Source organism: Melanotaenia boesemani, chromosome 17, assembly GCF_017639745.1.
Source record: "Melanotaenia boesemani isolate fMelBoe1 chromosome 17, fMelBoe1.pri, whole genome shotgun sequence".
Classification (NCBI taxonomy): domain Eukaryota; kingdom Metazoa; phylum Chordata; class Actinopteri; order Atheriniformes; family Melanotaeniidae; genus Melanotaenia; species Melanotaenia boesemani.
The window spans coordinates 18,603,541-18,625,492 of NC_055698.1; the positions used below are offsets into that span (position 1 = coordinate 18,603,541).

Below are 21,952 nucleotides of genomic sequence, written 5' to 3' on the forward strand. Positions count from 1 at the left end.
TGATATAAACTTTCAGCTGCCCAGAAGTTTGGGGACATCTTTTTTCTGTCTTTTTATCTTTTTATAGAGATGTGCTAAAAGAAGATATTTAGACACTAAAAAGAAAAAAGCATTTTTTATTTATTTATTTTTTTTTAGAATATTCTTGGGTACTGAATTCATTACCAACTCAAGAACTGAAAAATAATCCTCTCACTTTATTTGGTGAGATCTTTGTTTCAAAATATATCATTCAGCTGTTCAGATTTTCAGAAAGTTATTGCATCACCCTTCCAGTTTTGTGTAGAATTATTCATTCTCCTCATCTTTATCTCCACCCAACCTCACTTAGGAATAATTGGCTTTATCAGTGTTTTATTTAATGGTTTATATACCAAGCGGGAAACTCTAAGTGCTTATTTGCATTCTCTAATGCCCTCCCAGCTGAAAGCTGGACATTCTGATTCCCCACATGTCAGTGAATGCATCGTTTGTAATGCAAAATAATTCTTAAAAAACAAAAAACTAATAAACAAACAAAAAAAAAACTATAAAGTTGAAGCATTGCTCATAAAACCAACAATTTTTAGTGTTAACCTTTAAAATTTTACAGAAGAGGTGGCAGAAAATGTAAATCTGTTTCAAACAAATAAATAAATCAATAAAAAAACCTGAACATGTTCTGATATGCTGTGTGCAGTTTAAATAATTTGCATTTGATTGCATTGGTTTTATTTACATTTTTGATGTTGCCCCAACTCTTTTGGAAAAAGGCACATCGAGTTTATTAAAAACTGACCTCTGATTTTACAGAAAACCTTTATTAACCGTACGCCGCTTCATCTTGTACTCAGATAAACTGTATGCCATGTAACTAGTAAACACATGTACAAAACAATTAATATAAAGTCTTCTTGACAACTTGTGTGTGCTTCATGCTCATGTCTGCTGTAGTTTTTCTTTAAGTATTTCAGAATTGATTCAATCACCATTCACTTTAAGTACTGGAAGTAAAGAGGTACCATTAGCAGAATATTTTACCTTTGTATTCCAGGTGAAAGCCAGTGTAGGAAACAGACCCATCACTGCGGAATGCTAAGTGCATGGTGTTTGAACTGCTCTCGATCCGCTCTGGGAGTTTGCTGTCCTGGAAACTACCAATGAGAGGACTGTTGCTATCTGGACCGTCATAGATGTACAGGAAGTCATAGTTTGGCTCAATGTTGAAGCTGGAAAAACACAAGCAAACAGAGTGAGAAAGAAAAACAAAAAAAGTGTCAGCAGCTGAAGTGATAGTGAAGAAAGCTAAACATCTCAGCAGGAAGCTAAACGTTGGTTAAACTTTCCTAAACTTAAATCAATGGGAAACATTGTTTCCCTGTCAATGCTACAACTAATTTTCAATTTCAGCCTTCTTGGTTTGAACAAAGCTTCAATCCATTGTCCAGTTAGTTGCAAATATCAAGTCTTGAGGAAAATAAAACATCACACATGGATAAAACATTATTTAAAAAGCTCAGTTGACTTGGACCGATACCTGATGAAGGCCAATGACAGGACATAATCAGGGTTAACAGCAATAAGCCAATCACAGTCCTTTGAGTGAGGGTAGGGATGTGGGTAGTTAGGAGAGAGGATGAATCCATTGGAGCCAGTTAGGTTTCCTCCACAAGGAGCTACGATGAGAATGGAAAAAAGTAAGCACATATTAAAACATAATTAATGTAAAATATTATTATATCCTAATCTATGCTAAATTAAACATAATTTAAATTAGGCTGTGATGTAATGCATCAGTATAGAGACATGTTTGTATGTTTGTACAACATTTTTAAACAGCCTTCCTTGAAGTCAGCAACGCCTGTGCCCTGTCCTTGAGTCAAGTACTGAACTTTAAACAACTCCAGCTGTGTATGCAGTACATCTATTTTATGTCTCTATGGGATACACTGAAGCCTTTTCACCTATGCAGACAGGCGGGCTTGGCTGCCAGTAGTATCTGTTATCCACTTGTATGCAGGTTATTTTGTCGTCCCCCTGGAGCTCGTATCCGGGGTCGCACTGAAAGGACACCGAATCCCCCGGCTCACGGCCATCTCCGCTACGACTGCCATTCATTGGAACACCTGGGTCCCGGCAGGCTGTAGCTACTGAGCCTGGACAGAAAGGAGACAGGGACATTATAGGAAATGGAAGACAAATAGGACAGCAATTTCCAAAAACAGGGTCACACTCAATATTTAAGGCAGTTGAATAAATGCCCAATGCTTTGTTTAAAAAAAGTAGTAATTTAAATCATTACTTTATTATTATTGTTATTATTATTATTATTATTATTATTATAGAATAACTGAACCATTGTTATTCCAGTTTGAATTTGGGCTATTTTGCATCCATTATACTCTAGTTGCATACAAATAAAATGTAACAATAAAACACAGATGTTTATCTGAAATTAATGCTAATGCTAAAATGCTAAAAATGAAAATACCATTTATGCACATCTGAGAATATTAGATTTTTTTTCAGTTTGTAAAACTAGCAAAAGAAATTTCTCTATATGCAACAAATATTTAACTACAAAAATTTGATGGTGGAATCTGTTAAAATTTAAGCAAAACAGTATTTTCCAATGAAAATGTGGAATATTTTATGATTTATTAACTTTAATTAAAGACTGCTGTCCTAAAAAGGGTATTTCCTTATACTATTAGGCAGAAGCCCTCACAGCTCTTAAATAAATGTAACTTCTCTGTTATTTATTGTTATCTACTGTATATGGTGAACATTTTACACAAAGGTTTGCTCATCTGTCCTATAGTTGGGTTTGTATACTTATTTCTAAAAATAGGGTGGAAACATTTTTTTTTTCTACCTGGTAACATGTTTCTCTAAAATAATAATAAAAAAAATCAGAGGAAAAAAAAAATAAACAAAAACAGTGTTCATATTTGTAAAAAAAAAAAAATACTGACTAGTATGTGAAAAAAATTAAACAAGAAATTATATTCAGGACATTAACAAATTATTGGTCATTTGAGTAATAAAACCAAATTTAAATACTTACACATAAAATTATTACCTCAATGTATGTAACAATCTAAGAAATTATATTGTAATTTCAATTAGTTTAAACAAAGATATATTATTTGTCACCATAAGGATGATTTAAGTTGATCAAGCTGCTCCTTTTGTGGAGGTTTATGAGAAATATAGTCACTTATTCTTACATAAAAATATCAAATTCAGACTTTTAGTCAGTGTGTGGACAAAAAATTTCCACTTAAATTCTATTTAATATTATATATTGTTTTGTTAATGACTACCCGAGTGTGTTGTTGATGCACACAAAAGATACTGCATGTACATATTTCAAGGACGTACATATCAGAAATCAAAGCTAAGCTAATAGAACAACACTTACTCGAGAACTGAATAGCAAATCCTGACTTGCTGATGTAAAAGTCAGTCTCAAACTGAACTGTGACTGTATTCAGTGTTGAGTGGATTCCTTCAGGAAGTAGAGACCCGCTGAGTTCAGCTAAAGACATTTCATTCTCAGGTGGTCCATCCCAAACCTTCAACATGTCATGGCTGGCTTCTGTGTCAAAGGCCAGGAACTGAAGACTGTGATTTAGAGGAAAAAAAAAAACAAAAACTCAGATTGAGTCTGCTACTCAAAGTGCATCTGTATGTCTGCATTTTGAAAGTTGCTTCTTTTGATGGCAAAAATAAAAAATAAATAAATCATGCACAATAATTCTCCTTATTAATCTTTACAAGCACATAAGAAACTTCATATATAAACAGATCCTTTGTCAACTGAGTATTCACTGAACATAGTGAAAATATGTAAAGGTTTTAGAAATATACTCATCTTTAATAGTACAAAAGTTTTCAATTTGCACTAAAATGACTAGCACAGGCATAATAACTAATAATTCAAAGACCCAGGGAGACCCACTTTACCTCACAATATTTCCTGAATCCACCTCGATGGTCCAGGTGCAGCGGAGGTTGTTGTCATAAGGAAAAGGGTAACCAGGTGAGAGAATCCGCCCTGAAGACTCACCCTTAAAACGACCACCACACTCCGCTACAGGTGTCACAAACACAGACAAAACAGAGTGCACGCAGTTTAAAATGCACACGCTTTGAGAATATCTGTTTAACACGCTAAATTATCCCACATGCCACATTACACACTCCTTCCAAAGCACCACAAATTTCAAATTGGTGTAAGAGCGTTTCAGCATGTTTGTGAGGTATGACAAGTCAGCCATTTATCTATCTGCGGCCATTGTTTTTCAAAGCAATCAGATCCACCAGGTGCGCCTTGGCGACAACAGCGCAGTGATTAAACGATCACCGTGGAGACGAATGGACCTTAAAAGAAGCTAACGCTCTTCTTCTGAGTCTTGCTGTCTTTCTGTCTCTCTTTCTCTCTCTCTTACGAGCAGAAGATGAAGACCAAAAGAGAGAAGACACAAAATTTGCTGATCTTGCATTCCTCCCTAAAGAAATCACCTTACATTATATAACTGAAAAAGTTCCTTCTCCGTGCTTTGTCTCTCTCTCACTTCTATATTTTTACAAATTTTATTCCCTTTCTGCTTTTCCTCCCTCTGCAAGTACCTCCTCCCTCAGGCTTCCTCATCACAGGAATATATTATCTTGGGTAATAGGAGCAATATGAAGAGGTTGGATGGAGAGAGGATACAGAGGAAGGAAGTAAAAGAGAAGGGGGGGGGGGACCAAAGGGGTAAAGACAGAAACACTGGGAGTAATAATAATAAGAAATATAATATTAAGACTGGCAGTTTGATGAGGTCACCGTGTGTCACTGCTAAAATATAAAGGCAGAGAATTTTAGCCAGTGGTTTTATGACTCTTTCATTATTGATAGTAAGAAGGAAAGAGACTTATTAAGCTGAATTCAAAATCAGAAAGTTGAGAGGCAGGAATGAAGGAAGAAAGGTCTTAAAATTCTGGGCTGGTGTAACGTCTGCAGCTCCCATGTGTGGCAAACCTGCAACAGCAATTTTGTGAGTCACTTTCAAAAGACTTGGCATTTGTTTGGATCTAATTATAAGATGCAACACTTACTCTAAAGGAATGACAACATGTCCCAATGAAGTCTAAATAACATACAATTCAATGTACTTCATAATAACAAACTGATGAATGTAGGAGTGTGTATTTTAGCATGCATGTGTGAGTCCTGGCCTAAATTGATTGCAAAGCTATTGACCGAACATTATTGATGTGTTGACATCAATATTTGGACTGTGGTGTGATAATTTCCCATCAGTTTGAAGCCTTGGAGAATGAATTAAAAAGGCAATGATGTTCCAAGTGAATATTTAGAAACATGACTAAACTTGAAGGGAAGCTGCTTATAATGATTTTATTCTTTCTGTAAAATAGCTGGTGCTTTGATGTCACAAAAACAAATCAATTCAAATCTGTTTATGGGTCAGTTCTCATAAAAGGTGCTAAGTCCTTCATAGACTAAGTTAATAACAAGAATGTTTGTATATGTGAAAGGGCATGTTTGAGCACTGGGAGCTGATTATTGTTCCCGCCAGGTGTGGGAAAGAAAATCGGCCACAACAAAAGAGAACAAAAAAAAAAAAAAAAAAAAAAAAAAAAGAAAGAAAGAAAGAAAGAAAGAAAGAAAAAGAAAAAGGAAAGTGTATTATAGACAGAAGGAGTCCAGGTGGTGTAATCCTGAGTAAATGTGATTTTTATTTAAAACCACTGCAGGGGAGTGATATCCAGAAAAAAAAAATTGAACAGGAATTTGGGTTCCCATCTGTTTTCTTTTTTTTCCTGAGTTTAATCTGTCTTTGCATAAAGCAGAAAACCAGTTTATACTGTATTACAAACCTGGTACAGTAACGCATGCTGCTGTCAAAAAAGTCTGAATACACACTGGATGATTTCTCTAAACACTATATCTTTAGATTTGTTTCTAGATATTAAATTGCTCTTGATTGTGGTGTGTGCCCAAGTTCTATATGTGGAAATGTGGTCAGGGCACATTTGAATTCATAGGATGCTGCTTTGTTTTGTTTTTTTTGTTTTTTTTTACCTTTCAGTTTTCAGTGTTTAGGGTCACGACCTTTATCTGCATGTTGCTGGGTGAAGACTTAATGATGGACAAAGCATGCAGTTTCACACTGGAAGTGTGGTGGAGGAAAAAAAACAAAATAACAAAATAGTCCTCAGTCACTGTAGTTGACTCCTTTGGCTTTTATATTAGATTTATTTACAAAATTGCTTGATTTACAGAACAAAAATTACTATTATTCAATGATAATGTTACTTTCACTCCCTGCATTAAACCTCCATCATTTTTTGTTGACTGTGAAGCTATGGAAGTAAATCTGTCTCACCAGATGTTTTAATTGAACAAGCCTTTGAATTTCTTTTTACAATTAAATTATTTCTATGACCTTATTGTATCTGAATTATGCTTTTCAAAGGTTTAATAATCTACTTTTAGATTTAATTCCATTTGAACCTGCATCCATGGGATAGTGACATCACCCGCAGACAATATTTTGCTATTATTTTATGGCATCATGTTAACAAGAAGTCGCATTCACAAAGTGTCCTTTCGACGCAACTTAAAAGTAAAAACAGTTTGATACACTAAATCTAAACTTTTTAAAATAAATGTGAAAGTGATGGGATGCATATGAAAGTGTTGTGTAACAGATGCAGGAAGCTGCCTTTCCTTCCTTTCTTCTTGCTTTTAAAAGAGCATATTCATGGTTCTTTTGCTTAGTCTTGTAAGTCTACATAAATATGTGTCTGTTTTTTCAATAGACCTCTATTCAAAGTGTAAATGGCTTTGCAAGGCAAGGACGTACCTATACAGGAAGGCAGAGGGTTATCCCAGGCTCGCCTTTCACCTGTCATGCACTTCAGCGTGGATGCACCATGCAGAGTATATCCAGGCTCACATTTGTATGTGATGCTGCTGCCAGAGAAATGGCCTTGGTCATTGACTTTGAAGCCAAACTGAGGGACACCTGGGTCCTCACAATGAGATAACTCGAAACCTAGAAAGAAAAAGACAGAAATATTAACACAGTGTGAACTTTTTAAAGTGCTCACAAAGGGAGATCTTAGACCCACAAGAGAGAACAGAATCAGTTTTATGTAGAAGCACAGCAACACTCCCATAATATCAGGAACACTTAAGTATTCTGTTTATGAGCTTTCTGATATCACAGATCCTGGTAAGCTCTCAATGCAATTTAATAAGAAAACCTAAAACGTACATGAGAAACCATTATTGGCAGTGATACTGAAGCATTTATACACCTTATCCAATTTAATGTTGTTTTTCCACAATCTGTCTGAGCTCAGTTTCCATGGTAATATTCAGAATATTTGGTTAGCGCACAGTTTTAAAGCGTGGGATATGAATAGGTTTATAAATATCCTAGAAGACCATAACCAGTATTTGATCTACGGCATTGCCCAGAAGACAAGGTGTTGTTGAGTTATCTCCTGGAAGACTGATGTGGGTGCACGTCTAAATCCTTAAAAATAGCCATTGAGAAAGTTGCACATTTACCACAGACCAGCGTAAACACATTTGTCACCGTCCTGACATCCACTGTGAACGGTTGCCCATCTAAAATTATTCTGTTTTTTAGACGTATCAGAAAACATAACACCATGTATTATTCATCTAAGTACACCTCAAGAGTTAGACTGAATTACATCCTTTATCCGCCATATCAAAAATAACCATAAACAAAGTGAAATTACACCACAAACATAAAAAAGGGTTACTGCAGTTCTTTTAAAGCAGGCGCTCTTGTTTTTTTGTATGCTAAAATAACCTTACAAAAGCACAAGAAAGGTGCAGCAACAAGACAATAAAACCTCAAAGCACTATGCAAATCATCCCAGCAATCATTCCCCATGACTGCTTTTAAACTAATTACACTTTCTAATTCTAACTGCACATCTAAGAGGGGTACTGTCAACATCAGTGTGCTTTGGTGAACATCAGGATACACCTTTAACATCATCCTACACTGATATCTCTGAGAACTTTGTTAATCAAATGAGGCAAATATATTGTGATCGCTTCAGTGTTGGAAAACACTATCTTTGATGGTTTCACAAATGAGCCTGTTTAAAGATAAACTGATTCAGTAACTGTTTCATTTGTAAGCAATGAGCAGATTTGTGACGTGGTATTTAATGGCTGGATTGATGTGACTGAGATGATAATAATCTTTAATTTTGTCCACTTCAGTTTTTCTTTGTGTAGCTGCTCAGAGCTAAAGGTTTTATGTTGTGTAGTGTGTTAATGACACTATACTTAACCATACTGCAGAATCAAAATTTAATGCTGTAATTTACATTTTTGTTATTGTAAAAAAATTTCATGACACAATTGTTGATAGATTTTTCTTCTTCCAAACAACATAAAAGTTTGAAGTTAGTGAGCTTTACAAGATAAGGTTGTGTGACAGTAAAAATCAATGAATAAAAATCATATTAACTCACTTGAATACACTAATTTGAATCCCTCTCCTGTACTTTCAGCATCACTATAAAATTCCAGCCAGAGATGGTTTGATGTGGAAATCAACGTCAGGCCCAACATGGATGACCCGGTGAATGCTCCAAGAACCTGGGCAGTGTTGTCTTTGCCGTCATAAATCTGTAATAAGATTACAGCACAATGTGCTTGTGAAGCAGCATACTTGACCAAGCATGAACAGATCAGTGTTAGACACAGATATCAGGTAAGAATGACACAGAAATTCCCAAAAGTATGTGCATGTGCTTACCTTGAGAATATCGCCTTGGGCGAGATGAAAGGTTCTAGCAGAGATGTTGATGCCTTTCCCAGCTTGCACCTGGAGACAGCATTGAATGCAGATCAGGTATACTGACAACAGCTGCTTTTCAAAAAAATTGAAAATGGCTAAAAAAAAAGAAAAAAACAAAAACAATTCCCAATTTCTCAAAAGGAACTTATGATCTCTCATACACTCATAAATAATGGTGATTAGATTTTATTTTATTCAATAAAACGACCTGGGATGAACTGCATACTAAAATGTAGAAAAATGTACACTATTACCTGGATGCTGTAGATGCACTCATGGTTGTTATCGTAGTTCATTGGGTAGTTTGGAGACAGCAGAATTCCTTCGTTATTTATAACTGAGGAGCCGCATTCAGCTGGGAAAAAAGACACAAGGCAGGGAAATTAGAAAAGAAATAAAAGATATAGAGACATATTTTTTTGCAAGTAAGTGATCATCATTTAGGATTTTTTATTTGTAAAACAACTATAGTTTGGGGTGTTTTGAAGTGGTTCAGACTGACTCAGTGAATATTTTTGCTGACTGAATGATCAGTTGGAGAGAGTACAGGCTGTCCTTGGAGTGGTGACAGTTTCCAAAATCTTTCAGAAAACAAAAAGACCTTTTTTTTCATATGAAAGGAAAAACAATTCAGTGATTTCTGAATGTTTTTATGTGCACAAAAGTAATATAATAACCCTTTTAAACAGTCAAATTGTCAACTCTCTACTTCAACTGAGGAGAGTGTGAATTCAAAAAGTAATTTACCCAAACATACCCACTTTCTGTGATTATCCCACCTGCCCTCTATCTAAAGAGTTCATGTCCCCCATATTCATTTTTTCACTTTCTCTCCCTCCCACTCTCCCCCTGCTCTGTGTCGGTACTTGTGTAATCGTCATATTACAGCTGTCATATCATCAATAAATCACCTAGCTATAGTTTCCATTTAGAAAATTACCTCTCCACCCTGTCCCTCTTTCTGCTTTAATTCTCCCACTCTCGCGCTTTCACTCTCTCTTCCGCTCTGTATGAATAGTGCCTCCTTTACTGTCCTCTACTTCATTCAACCTTCCTCTTCCACTTATCCAGTTTCTTCCTCTGTTCTCCATCTTACTCTTTTTTCCTGTTTTTTCTCTTTACAAAATTACCTCTCCTTTTCCATCTGGTTGCTAATAGTGAAATCTAACAAAATGTTTTACCTAATGTTTTACCACTAAACCTCTGTGGTGCCTATCTAACTCTGTTCTGGGCAGTTTTACTCATGTAAAACCAAAAACAATATTTAATCAGAAGAAAAACAAAATCCTCTCTCAAACCTGCATCTCATTTGCAAGGAGCCCATTTAATGCTTAGGTTAATTTAGGATAGGATTACATACTTTAATGTTCACAAGCTACATTATTTTTCTAAAATTATATAACAATTTCAGATCTTGTGTCTTCAAAGAACAGCCCATGAAACTCAGTTTGCTTCAACTGGTCAAAAAGTGTCATGTGCAAGCTATTATTTAAGCCATGCTACAACCACTAGGCAGGTGTTGTGTGTATTTCATGGTGATGTAGACAAACTTGGACCTTTTTAACTTATTAGAAATTTTATAGAAATGTTTTACAAGACAAAAGAGAAAAAGGGAAAAGGAAGAAAAAAAATCCATCCACTAACAGACTGGGAAAAAGCACTTTGGAGGTGCTCTAATCTTTTCCTTTCTCTTCTCTTCACCTCCTCCTCAGTGATGAGTACCACACCACGCAGCGATGCAACACAACACACAGGAACTAAATATAGCAAAACTGCACTATGCCACAGAAAACCGACACACCACACCACTCCCACCTCTTTGCATTATCAGTCTTGTCACGTTGATGACAGAGGCAAAGATGTTACACACTGTCACTGTAAACACACAAAGCTGAAAATAAGACTGGAGTGTGTAAAATGTAATCTCAGTTGCTGCATGGTCTGAATTGCTCTGGCTTGCTGCACACTTTTTTATGCATAAAACACGTTATGGGGCAAGTGAGGAAGCAGGTAGTGTTGCTTCTTTTGCAAGGTAATTTTATTACTGGCCCTTACTCATGCTACATCTGCACCAAGATCGAATCCCATTTTACACTTTTTTTTTTTTTTGTACTTACCCCAAGGTTACTCATATCTTGTATTCATGCTTTGCATGAAACTTATCCTATCTAGTAAAGGGCAGGGGGATGCAATTCTCTGGTGGACAGGAAGCAATTGTAAGGCCAGTGTTGTGGTCAAGGACAGTTGCTCCTCAAACATCTGGTGGAAGCCAAATATCACATTTCTGCTTAAATTCCTTTTAGTCAGTCACTACTTTTTAATTTGCTTTATTAGAACAATTTTGACTATAATTACATGACATGCCAATTGTTAATATATGTTAGTTTAAACCTAAAAACCCTTTATTTTACTCCTTTTTTCCTTTTTGCATCAGACTCTGTACAGATTAAGAACTAGTACAGCTCAGGACACAAATTTACCAGTAAAAGTGAAAGATTTGAATCTCCAGTGCATGGCTTGTTTCTAATTGTTATCTGGAGCATATGATTCAACATGCAGCATTTTCTTACTCTTGCAGCCATTCAAACTACATGAAAATCTACTTCATGTTGTGCATTCCCCTCTTTGTCTGCCTCTTGTATAACTCTATAGGTGGTGGTATACAGCTGCATTTATGTTATGTTGGATTAGCACATAAGCCCACTGTAAAGCTGTTCCTACATTATCATTACAGCCTTTGTGGGTCTGTGCTCTGACTCATATATTGTATCTTCTGTAAAATTCTCAATGGAGTTACATTATGGAAAAATTGGCGTGACACAGCTGAACCCGATATTTTCTTGTACCAAAGACCTTTTTTTTCCCCTTTTTTTTAATGTGATATCCATTAGAATAGAGTACATCCCTGTGCAATATGAGCTGAATACCAAAAATTTAAATTACCTGTCAATAATCAACCAAATTATCTATTTTCTCTTTAAAATATAATACAGCACTGTTCCACTTTATCCAGAGTTAATGCCTGGTTGTGGTTTTAATTTTTTTCTAATCCAAGTTCAATAAAATACTAAACAATAAAAGCTTAGGGAGACAGGGAGTCAACTTGTCAGGTAGCCATTTTGGTTACAGTCATTCATAATATCAATAAGGTCACTCGTGGTTGCATGTCATCACACTCTTAACCAGTGACCTTCTAGGTGACTGGTTCGCGCCTCGGCTTGGGGGAGGTTGGATCAGTGGCCTTTCTGTGTGGAGTTCGCATGTTCTCCCCGTGTATGCGTGGGTTCTCTACGGGTACTTCGGTTTCCTCCCACCGTTCTAAGACATCCACGCTAGGTTAATTGGTCACTCTAAATATTTATACATATACATATATACAGCACTTTGGGCACTTTGTGTTGTTTTAAATGTGGTATATAAATAAACTTGACCTTGACTACGCATTTACTTAACTCTTAATTGGTTACCTATATCTTCCTGTATCTTTTCTATAGTAGAGGTACTTTTCTGTAGTAAAGCTGTGTTGTAGACATTTAAATCCAGCAAGACTAGGAAAGGTGAGGTTTTCACAGGTTATTTTTTGTCTAACTGACTGTCTAATTATGCTAACTGAAAAGCACAGAAAACACAAATTTATCTCAAGGATCATATGTTACAAATTGTATGTCTGTGATCAGAGATATATTCAAAATCAAAATAGGATGAAAAAGTTGCAAAACAAAATCAGACATTAAATGATCATACAAGTTCATTTTTTGTGGATATTCATACTTAAAATAAAGAGTGGTGGGATTGCGTAAGTGCAGCAGCACAACAGCTTGAACATTTTCAGAGCTGATAGGTGACAATCTTATTCGTCTTTGTACATAAAACACACAATAACTAACACACTTGTTCCTGCAATATGTTAAAGTCATGACATCACCCTGAAAAATCAAGAAATCTCTGACTTGAAATCTGTTTGCCTGTCTTCACCACACCTCATCACATCTAATCTTGGATGCTGTGTTGCTGCAAAGCCAAGAAAATGTAGAGTTAAATTTAAAGACAGTCTAACAAAGGATGGTATCACTTTTGGTCTTTTTCTGTTTTGTGTTTGACATAACTACAACATCATCTGTGACTTCACAGATCCTGCACACTCCTACTGGAAACCCATGACGATGTCACCAGTTTTCGTAAACAGTCTGGATTAAAACTCTCCATGAATGTGACAGCGACGTGGCAGGAAATGTGGTTTTTGGACCCAACCATCATTGGTTTGCTATTACCAAGCCATTTTACCAGCTAAAAGATATGCTAGTGTTGGTTTATTAAAGTTGTAATGACATGATAATGAATGCTTTAACAAGGAAATACTTAATTGTATTTGAGTATCTCATGTGGATATTTAGTTCAAAGATGTGTAATACCTCCTGCTGTCTGAAGGAGTGCTAGTTTAAAGGATGAAGTTATGGGTCATTTTCAAGGGTATGGATGCGATTTGAAGATTTGTTGCAGAGTGTAAATGTATTACCTTTTATAGAATACAGACAATTGCAAACAGCAACACTAGCTTAAAGATACATGCACACGGAGACAAAAAAAAAAAAAAATTAAAAAAGGTTTTACTGTGGAAGAAATATCCAAATAATAAAATGTTTTTAGTGGATTCACCTAAACTCATCTCCATGGAGACATGGCCAAAAAATGATAACATACCAACACATCTGGGTAAAGGAGCGCTCCACATTCTCCGCCCACCTCCCAGACAGATTAACTCTGGTGCCCCCTCCAGGCGGTATCCCATATTGCAGGAAAAAGACAAAGTGTCTCCAACTCCAAAACTGTAACCGTTTCTCCTGCCGAACCTAGGCATCCCAGGGTCCTCACATGGTTCCAAAGTATACTCTGCAGGAAAAACAAAAAGCTTTTTAAATGGGTGAAAATCAATTAGATGAGGAAAATCCACTATTATGACTACAATAAAACCAACATTAAAATATTTTAAAATGAGTTGAAATTAAGAAAGAAAAATTAGCCATGTTCCATCTTGCTCTTGGTGAATCAACATTTTAAATCATTCAGTACCTCTTGTGATTAAAAAAGGTCTTGACAAAGAAAACTAATGAATAAAATATATGCATGACAACTTATATATAGGTGTGAACAATTAGCACACAAGTTGTTAGTATTCATCACCATCAGCATATCTGAGTTAGGTCTGTTGAGTTAGTATTTACCAAAGGTACACCAATAGATTCATCTTTTTTTAGTGGAACAAGATGGATGATGAGATATCTATTTCTGAGAAGGCTGCAGTATGTTCGAGCACGCAGACTCTAGAAACTCAAATCTTTTTTGACACCTCCCATGTGTTACATTCTGAGTATCAGCTTATACCATCTGGGAGGCAATAAAATGTCCCTCAGTGCAGAATTAGATTCAAGTGCTCCTTAACACCAAAGATACTGAGACAGCACTGAAAGGCTAATTAGGCACAGGACCTTTTATATGAGAGGCAGATGAACCTCGAACTTTATCCTCCTAACTCTGCCCCTAAAAGCTCCGATAATCACTGTAGTATCATCACACTAGTATATTACATAAATCAGTGTATTGAATGGGCATGTCATATTTGTGTTTCATAAATAAATATATTTTCTTTGATAATTAAACACACAATCTATTTGACCACTTTAGAGTTCAGCAAGATCAGGAACCGACATACATTAGTGACCTCCTTCAGCTTTACGTCATCAAGGGGTCACTGATGTCAGACGATCTCAGGGCTTGTTGGCTGTGCCTTACTTCATGCTCTAAGCTACAACGCTTCACATGGGTGTCATACACAAGTCCTGTCAACTGTTCCTGAGCAGTTGTTGTTGAGCACAATTCATACTGCACGAATTTTCTCGTTATTTTGAATTGACAGAAAGTAAATTAAGAGGAAAAACCAATTTCCTATGATATCAAAACTGACATCTATCTGAAGCAAGACTTTCTTAGAATGTAATATTACATTGACATTATTGAGTATGACAACAATGAAGTAAAATACCAGAGAAAGTTATGTTGAAGCCTTCATATGAAATGGAAAAGTCAGAGATGAATCGTAGCTGGGCTTTGAAGTTTCCATAGAGACCAGCATTGATGTTGCTAGGCAACTCATTGCCGGTCAGTCGAGCCAATGGTTGCAGGAAACTCCCGTTTTCAGTAACCAAGAGGTAGTCATGTTGGTCCTCCAAATGAAAGGAATTGAACTGAAACTGGACCCCTGTTTAAAACACATACGCAGACCTCAAATTATACTCTGAACAAATCATGTTTGTGCAAGTTAGCAGGAGACGGTAACTCTAAGCGACAAATATCATCACTACACAAAACCTGCAAACATTACCTTTTAAACACTTGAACAACATTTTGCTTAAAAATATGCACACTACACGCTACAGCCTGAGCACTTTGATACAAACCTCCGAATACCTAAAAGTATAAGAGCTTTGTGTAATGTGAGTTTGTAGTTTTAATACAACAGGAACTGAACTACTGTGCTCATGGTACTGTCTGTCCGCCTGTCTCTGTGTATTAAGGAGCGTGCATTTGTGTGTGTCCCTTGCCTTTCCCGTGGCTGACTTCTACAGTCCAGGTACAGTTGAGAGATGAAGGGTAGCTGTCTGGATAACCGGGACTGAGGATGGTTCCCCAGGGACCTCTAACATCCCCGCCGCACAGAGCTGGATAGATTGAGAGAGACAGAGTGGGAGAGAGGGGGCAGAAGGAGAGAGATGAGCAGAGACAGGGGACAGAGGCAGAGAGAGGTTAGCATCATAGACATAGACTGTTGATTGCTAAAACAGATAATGCTTCCCTGTGGACCTTTAATACCACTCCTATAGTACATACACACATGCATAACCACACATAAATGCTACAAGAGTGGGAGAGGGAGATGGAGACAGATCGACAGGGAAGGAGAAAGACGTATCCTCTAAGAGCTGTGGGTTAAAAGGTCTGCATGCACTGCACGCTGCAAAATCTGTGTCCTTTCACACATTAGTGAATGGGAAAATGTTTCAAAGTGTATTCCCCTTAAAATTTGTTTTTAAGTCAGATTTTGTGATTTGTTTCTGACACTTTTGCAGACATATGATACGTGAATACAACTAAATCTGCCACACAGAGTAATAAATATATTATTTTTTGTTCATACAGTTTAAACTTAATGAAATAGACGGCAGCTTTATATCTACTTCAGTGATTCTTCTTATATAGATGCTAAAAATGTTAGGAAAGGAACTAAAAGTGTTTCCATTTCTTTTTGACATAAAATGCGAGTTGAATTCTAAGAATGTGAGTAATGTGAGCATGGTTTTAGCTGTAAAATGTTTCCATAAAATACACAGTATGCACAATCCCTTGGAGGATGATTATGACAACATTATTCTATTTGCAGTAGAAAACTACTGCGGTGATGGCCTTTTGTAAAGAGTAGTATTAACTAACTATTGCTATGCAACAACCAAAAAGAGATACTCAGCCATCTGATCAACTAACCAGCCAAATAACGAGCACAGTCTACTGCAAAAGCAAACCGGACACATTAGTGCTGTTTAAACACAAGGGGAGCTGAGGATAACCTAACTGATTATTTGGTTTCTACATGATCTGTATTATAATGTATTATAATATTATGTGTAGTGGTGAATGGGCAGCTGATGTGTGTCATGTTCCCTTTGACAAACCACCTGTTCACCTCCTGTGTAGCTTAAACTGGTCAGATTAAATGCTTGGTTGAATTAAATTCTTGCCAAAATTAAAGAAGAAAAGTCCGTCTCCACTGCTAAAAGCTCTCTGTATCTTTGTTTCCTCTATTTACTGCACTGATGAAGTTCTTTCCAGTTAAGTTTTGACTGACAGCAAAGCAGAATATATGCTAACTTCTTTAGCAGCAGATGTTGTTGATCCTGACTGTTCTGAAGCAACTTGTGACATTTATGTCCACTATAGCCTAACCCTAACCCTTGGGGCCTGGCTAAGATAACCAAGGTCCAAGGGAGCTAATTTAGATATGCAAGTGCTTACATGTGCTGCATAAACTGCTTAATTAAAAATAAATAAGCCTTAAAATCCATATTAGTAATTAAATGTAACCCAATATTATGGATATTTCTCAGAACTTCATGTTCATATATATCAGTGCTTTTTTGTATGTCTGACATGGAATAACTGGTTATATTTATGTTGCTTTTAGCTTTAATTCTATTCAGGCCTTGCATAACAGTTCCAAGTCAGAATCATAACATCATATGCAATGGAAATTCTGATATATGCAGCAAACTGCGTGGGAAACAGAGTTGCTGTCTAAAATGCAAAGGTCCTTGTTACATAACAAGTGACCATCTGGACAATAAGTGTTTTTTTCTGTTACTGTCAAGACCTGAAACCTATTTGAGGATTTTGTTTTGGAATATGCAACACTCTAGCTGTTGTTTTGAATCAGGAAATAGAGATTAAAAAAAAAAAAAAAAGATCTCCAGAAAATGAGGCAAAAATATTATCCAACCTATTTATTTATTTATTTATTTTAATGAAAATAGACTCTGGGTGTGTTTTGTCTCATAATTTTTTCTAGTTTGATTTAAAGTCAAACATAATGATATTCAGGTTTGTGACTGAAGATAACGGCTTCTTACAGATTATACTAAAAAACATTTTTAAAATCACATATGTCCTCAGCATGAACCTGGGAAACTTGCCCAAATTGAACATTGCTATGCTGGATGACAGCTGTGCTTCACAGATACCGGGTCCAAAAAGCATAACAAAATGTGTCGTTCATTCTGTACATTTCATGTTGTAAGGTGCTTCACTTGAGCCCCGCTCCAGTTGGTTTATCATAGAATGTGGTGGAAGAAGTACCAATTTGCCTTACAATAAATCTACAAAATGCCATAGCATTAGCTCAAAAGTGCATCAATGGAAAAGGAAGCAGGGAGGTCAGACCTGAAAGTTTCCTTTACTTTTTAAAAGTTACTGTTCAAGTGGAGGAGAAAAATCACCAACTCTGGCAACTCCAAATGGAATAAAAATCTATGCAGACCTTTTTATTTACTGAGTGCTACTGTACAGCCACTACAACATGGTCAGCTAGGAAGTGAATGTGTGCTCAAACCACATCAGGGCATCCGTATCTTCACACTCAACCCCTGCAGTTTTAACATCTGCAGAGTGAGAAGCGAGAAGTGAGAATATTTCCAAACTAAACAAATACACAGCAGGCACGAACATGCAGACACACGCAGCACTATTAATAATTAATACTTTTCTGCCAAGACGCCCTTCCTTTGAATGCTGAGTTGTGTGAGAAATCTGAAACACTGCATTGCTATCTTTATCTTTGCCAGTTAATCTTTGTCTGTCTTGCACTTGATCTGTCTGTTTGATCTCTACACCCCCCTACCTCAATCTATTTATCTATATATCAAATGTCTTTCATTTTCTGTGTCTGGGTTGGGTTGACTGATTCCCCTTCAGTTTCTGTACTTCATAAAACTTGACTAAGCGAACGAAGTTGATTGATTTAACTCATAACTGCTTCATAATTTATCTGTAACACATCTAGCTTTGCCAAAGTCTGATTGATTGGTGCTCTGTGAACAATGCATTAAAATGTTGAGTTCAACATCTAGATATCTTTAAAATATTCAGTTATATTTTAGTCGTTTTCTCCTTCATATTGCATTACATATATCTATCAAAGCTGGAGGAATGGAATGAATTTTATGTTAATCTCTGCAGATCATAAACATTTGCTTACTGTTGAATTTTTATATCTGAGTCAAATGTCTTTGGTGATGCCTTCAGTGTTAACTAGTTGTCAATAAAGAAGGTTGAAAACATACCAGATGAGGTTACAGTACATCTTGTGTATACACAGCGTAATAGTATGCAGCATGTACACTCTAGGCAGTCTTCTTGATGTTTATATGCTCAAACTGCCTCCTCGGAAGAAAACGACTTCCAGTACCAGGAATTGTGCGATTCTAATGTGCTTCAAAAGCCAATGAGTCAACAAGCCGAACTAAGTGAGCCACCGCAAAACTGATGCTGCAGTGCCGCATCCGTCTTTCCTCCCACCTCTCCTGCACCACCATGATTGGAATGGGAGAGACAGCAAAGAGAGAGACAGGTCTCCCCCCACCTCTCCTCTGCCCCCAAGCTCCTGATTTGAGAGAGAAGAGAGAGGAGGTGACAGCCAACACAAGCTCTCGTCAACCTTACCTCAAACCTTCCTGTGTTGGGAGTTCACACAGAAGAGGAGGTGACAGGAGGCACATGGATAAAGGCACCACATGCACACATGTATGTATAAAGTGCACATGCACATACACACACACTTAGTTTTTGCCCACAGATCTCTTATCTTTTCAAATCAGTGTGTATAAGCCCCAGCAGCCTGCAACTTGTCCCTGAGTTTTGTCGCATAACATGTGACTCGATTTCAAATACCTGGCTGCTGGTTTAACTTCTCTTCCTATATACCTCATCCTCTTTCTGTCCATTATAAAGAATATGGGAGATTATTTTGGTATAATACTTTTTGAAAGTGTGTATTTTAAAGCTTTTCATTTATTCTGGAAAATATGAACGTATATCATCTCCAGGTCTGCGTTGAAGTTAGCTTTAATAATCACGGCTAGGTGCTTCCAGATAGCATGTTGTCCATCTTCTCTCTGTACTAACGTTAATATGGTCTTTCTTTTTCACTGCTTGCAGCTTTCTGTTTTTTGGTAAAGGCTGCTGTGGGGTCTAATTAGCTTTAAACCTTACACTCCTGACAGCTAGATGCATGCACTGGATATGAGCATGTGGAGAGCAGTATCTGCCAGTAAATAGGATTTGTCAACAGGCAGCTAATCATCCTCTGATAGGGCACTGATCATTATCAGCTGACATTGATCTGTGGTCATTATAAAGCCCAATCAGAAGGATTCATCTATTATTTTTCTTTTAAATTATTGTGATAAGCCTATTATTTTTAAAAGGAGGGGAGAACATTTAGCACATGGCCAATTAGGTTATGGACACAGATAGTCACACTGAAGCCATTTCTCTACCACTCTCTTACAAATGATTATTTAATGTTTTCATTTTAAATTGATTACAGAATGTATTAATGCAGATTGACGTATTGGTACATTCCAAGGTTTCAGCTTGCAAATACTAATCCCAATGCAGCACCTTTTTGAGGCATGAGATATTTGAGATGCCATATTTGTATCTTCATACATAAATAATGCAAGGCAGGATTTTTCATATCTTTGGTATTCATCCACATTAAGTTATGAGGTCATGTGTGTAATTATGTCAGTTTGAAAAACAAGCCAGCTTATGTTTTTAAGATGAATTACTTCATTAATGCTTTTCCCTTAACTACTATGTTGCTCCAACATACTTAAGCATAATGTGGAAAAAGAACACACTATTTTATTGTTACTGTGGCCTGATAATGAACCTCTTTTTCTCATTTATCTTATGTTCCAATTAAAGACCCTTTTGGCCAAATTTACCATCACATGTGGGTAAAGGGTGGCTCCACCAGTGGTTCTTTTCGCACACCAGTGGCTCCTCGTGGCTAAGTCTGTATCCAGAGTCACAGCCAAAGGACACTGTTGACCCTATGGAAAAATCTTGTCCATACCGAATACCGTTAACAGGGATACCAGGGTCCAAGCACGAATAGCTGTCCACTGTAACACCTGCAGAAAAACATAAATAAATAACTTAAGTTGATCTAAATATCTGAAACCTTACAGTTTACAGAAAGCACCATGGTGTTCAACCATATCTGCTTACTTCTCTATCAGTAAAGACCACATGGAACTAATGACTGTAAAACTGCATCTGCGGGTGTCACGGTTTCTGGGTTTTGGTGGGTGTTTTGATTGTTTAGGATTTTGGTTTTTGTCATGATTAGTTTGGTCATGTTCTTGGTTTGTAGTTCTTATGTTCATGCTTTAGTTTTCAGTTTTGTCATGCTTGGTTTTCCCTCTTGTGTTCCTGTGGTTTTCTGTTCCTGCCTCGTTAGTTCACCTGGTCTGATTAGTCATCCACTTCACCTGTGTCTTGTTACTCCCTCTGTGTATAAGTACTCCCGGTTTTCAGTCATTCATTGTCAGATCCTCATTTTGTCATGTTTGGTTTTTGTTCTCTGGAGTTTATCCCCGTCGTCTATGGTTGCCTGTCTTGTGTTCCTGGGAAATAAACCTTTTACCTGCACCAGTTCTGCCTCCTGCCTGCATTTGGGTCCTCACCTCCACCGCCATTCGTGACAGTAGGATCTGACCACAACTGGACCCAGCAGGTTTGATGGCTTGGTATCAGTTTTACGGTTCTGAGGTTGCTGACTGGTTCCCAACGGTGGAGGAGCCAGACCTGTGGTTTCCTGATCCTCCTCCCACAAGGTCCAGGAGGAGGAGGACGTCCAGGCACCAGGGGCGGCAGCCCATCGAGTACATGACGTCAAATGAACTGGTGGGAATGCTCCTTGGACTGGACACGGAGCCTGAGCCGCTGGAATATCCAGAGTGGTCGCCGTTCTGGGGAACCAGATTGGCGATTAGCCCAAAACCACTGGGGCAGGCCAGGTCTCGGAGGTCGACACCAGCTCCTCGGTCCACGTCTCGAGTGACGCCATCAGCTCCACGGTCACGGGTGTCGTCACGGGCTCCCAGGCCCACGCCTCCAGTTTCACCTCCAGCTCCAGTGGCTCAGCCTGCGGAGGTCCTGTCAGCTCAGCCTGCGGAGGTCCTGCCTGCTCCCAGGTCTGCTCCAGTGCCCCAGCTCTCCACGCCTGCTCCCAGGTCTGCTCCAGCTCTTCAGCGTCCCACACCTGCTCCGAGGTCCTGCCCTACGCCGCAGCATCCGACGCCAGCTCCGAGGTCCTGCCCTGCTCTGCGGCGTCCCACGCCAGCTCCGAGGTCCTGCCCTGCTCTGCAGCGTCCCACGCCAGCTCCGAGGTCCTGCCCTGCTCTGCAGCGTCCCACGCCAGCTCCGAGGTCCTGCCCTGCTCTGCAGCGTCCCACGCCGGTGCCCAGGTCCTGCCCAGCTCTTCGGCGTCCCAC

General features: G+C 37.8%; 1 protein-coding gene across 1 annotated transcript in view; it reads right to left on the reverse strand.

The window, feature by feature from the left end:
- LOC121657225 (CUB and sushi domain-containing protein 3-like) overlaps positions 1-21,952 on the reverse strand; it is a 364,605-nt gene that overhangs the window by 64,216 nt on the left and 278,437 nt on the right. Inside the window, exons 18-30 of the mRNA XM_042012632.1 lie at positions 20,399-20,587; positions 15,446-15,562; positions 14,887-15,102; positions 13,548-13,736; positions 9,101-9,201; positions 8,805-8,873; positions 8,518-8,674; positions 6,858-7,049; positions 3,949-4,075; positions 3,404-3,606; positions 1,944-2,135; positions 1,517-1,655; positions 1,021-1,208 (exon numbers count right to left, since the gene is read on the reverse strand). Of these exons, the coding sequence (XP_041868566.1) occupies positions 1,021-1,208; positions 1,517-1,655; positions 1,944-2,135; positions 3,404-3,606; positions 3,949-4,075; positions 6,858-7,049; positions 8,518-8,674; positions 8,805-8,873; positions 9,101-9,201; positions 13,548-13,736; positions 14,887-15,102; positions 15,446-15,562; positions 20,399-20,587 (2,079 nt within the window). The remainder of the gene's footprint in view (positions 1-1,020; positions 1,209-1,516; positions 1,656-1,943; positions 2,136-3,403; positions 3,607-3,948; positions 4,076-6,857; positions 7,050-8,517; positions 8,675-8,804; positions 8,874-9,100; positions 9,202-13,547; positions 13,737-14,886; positions 15,103-15,445; positions 15,563-20,398; positions 20,588-21,952) is intronic.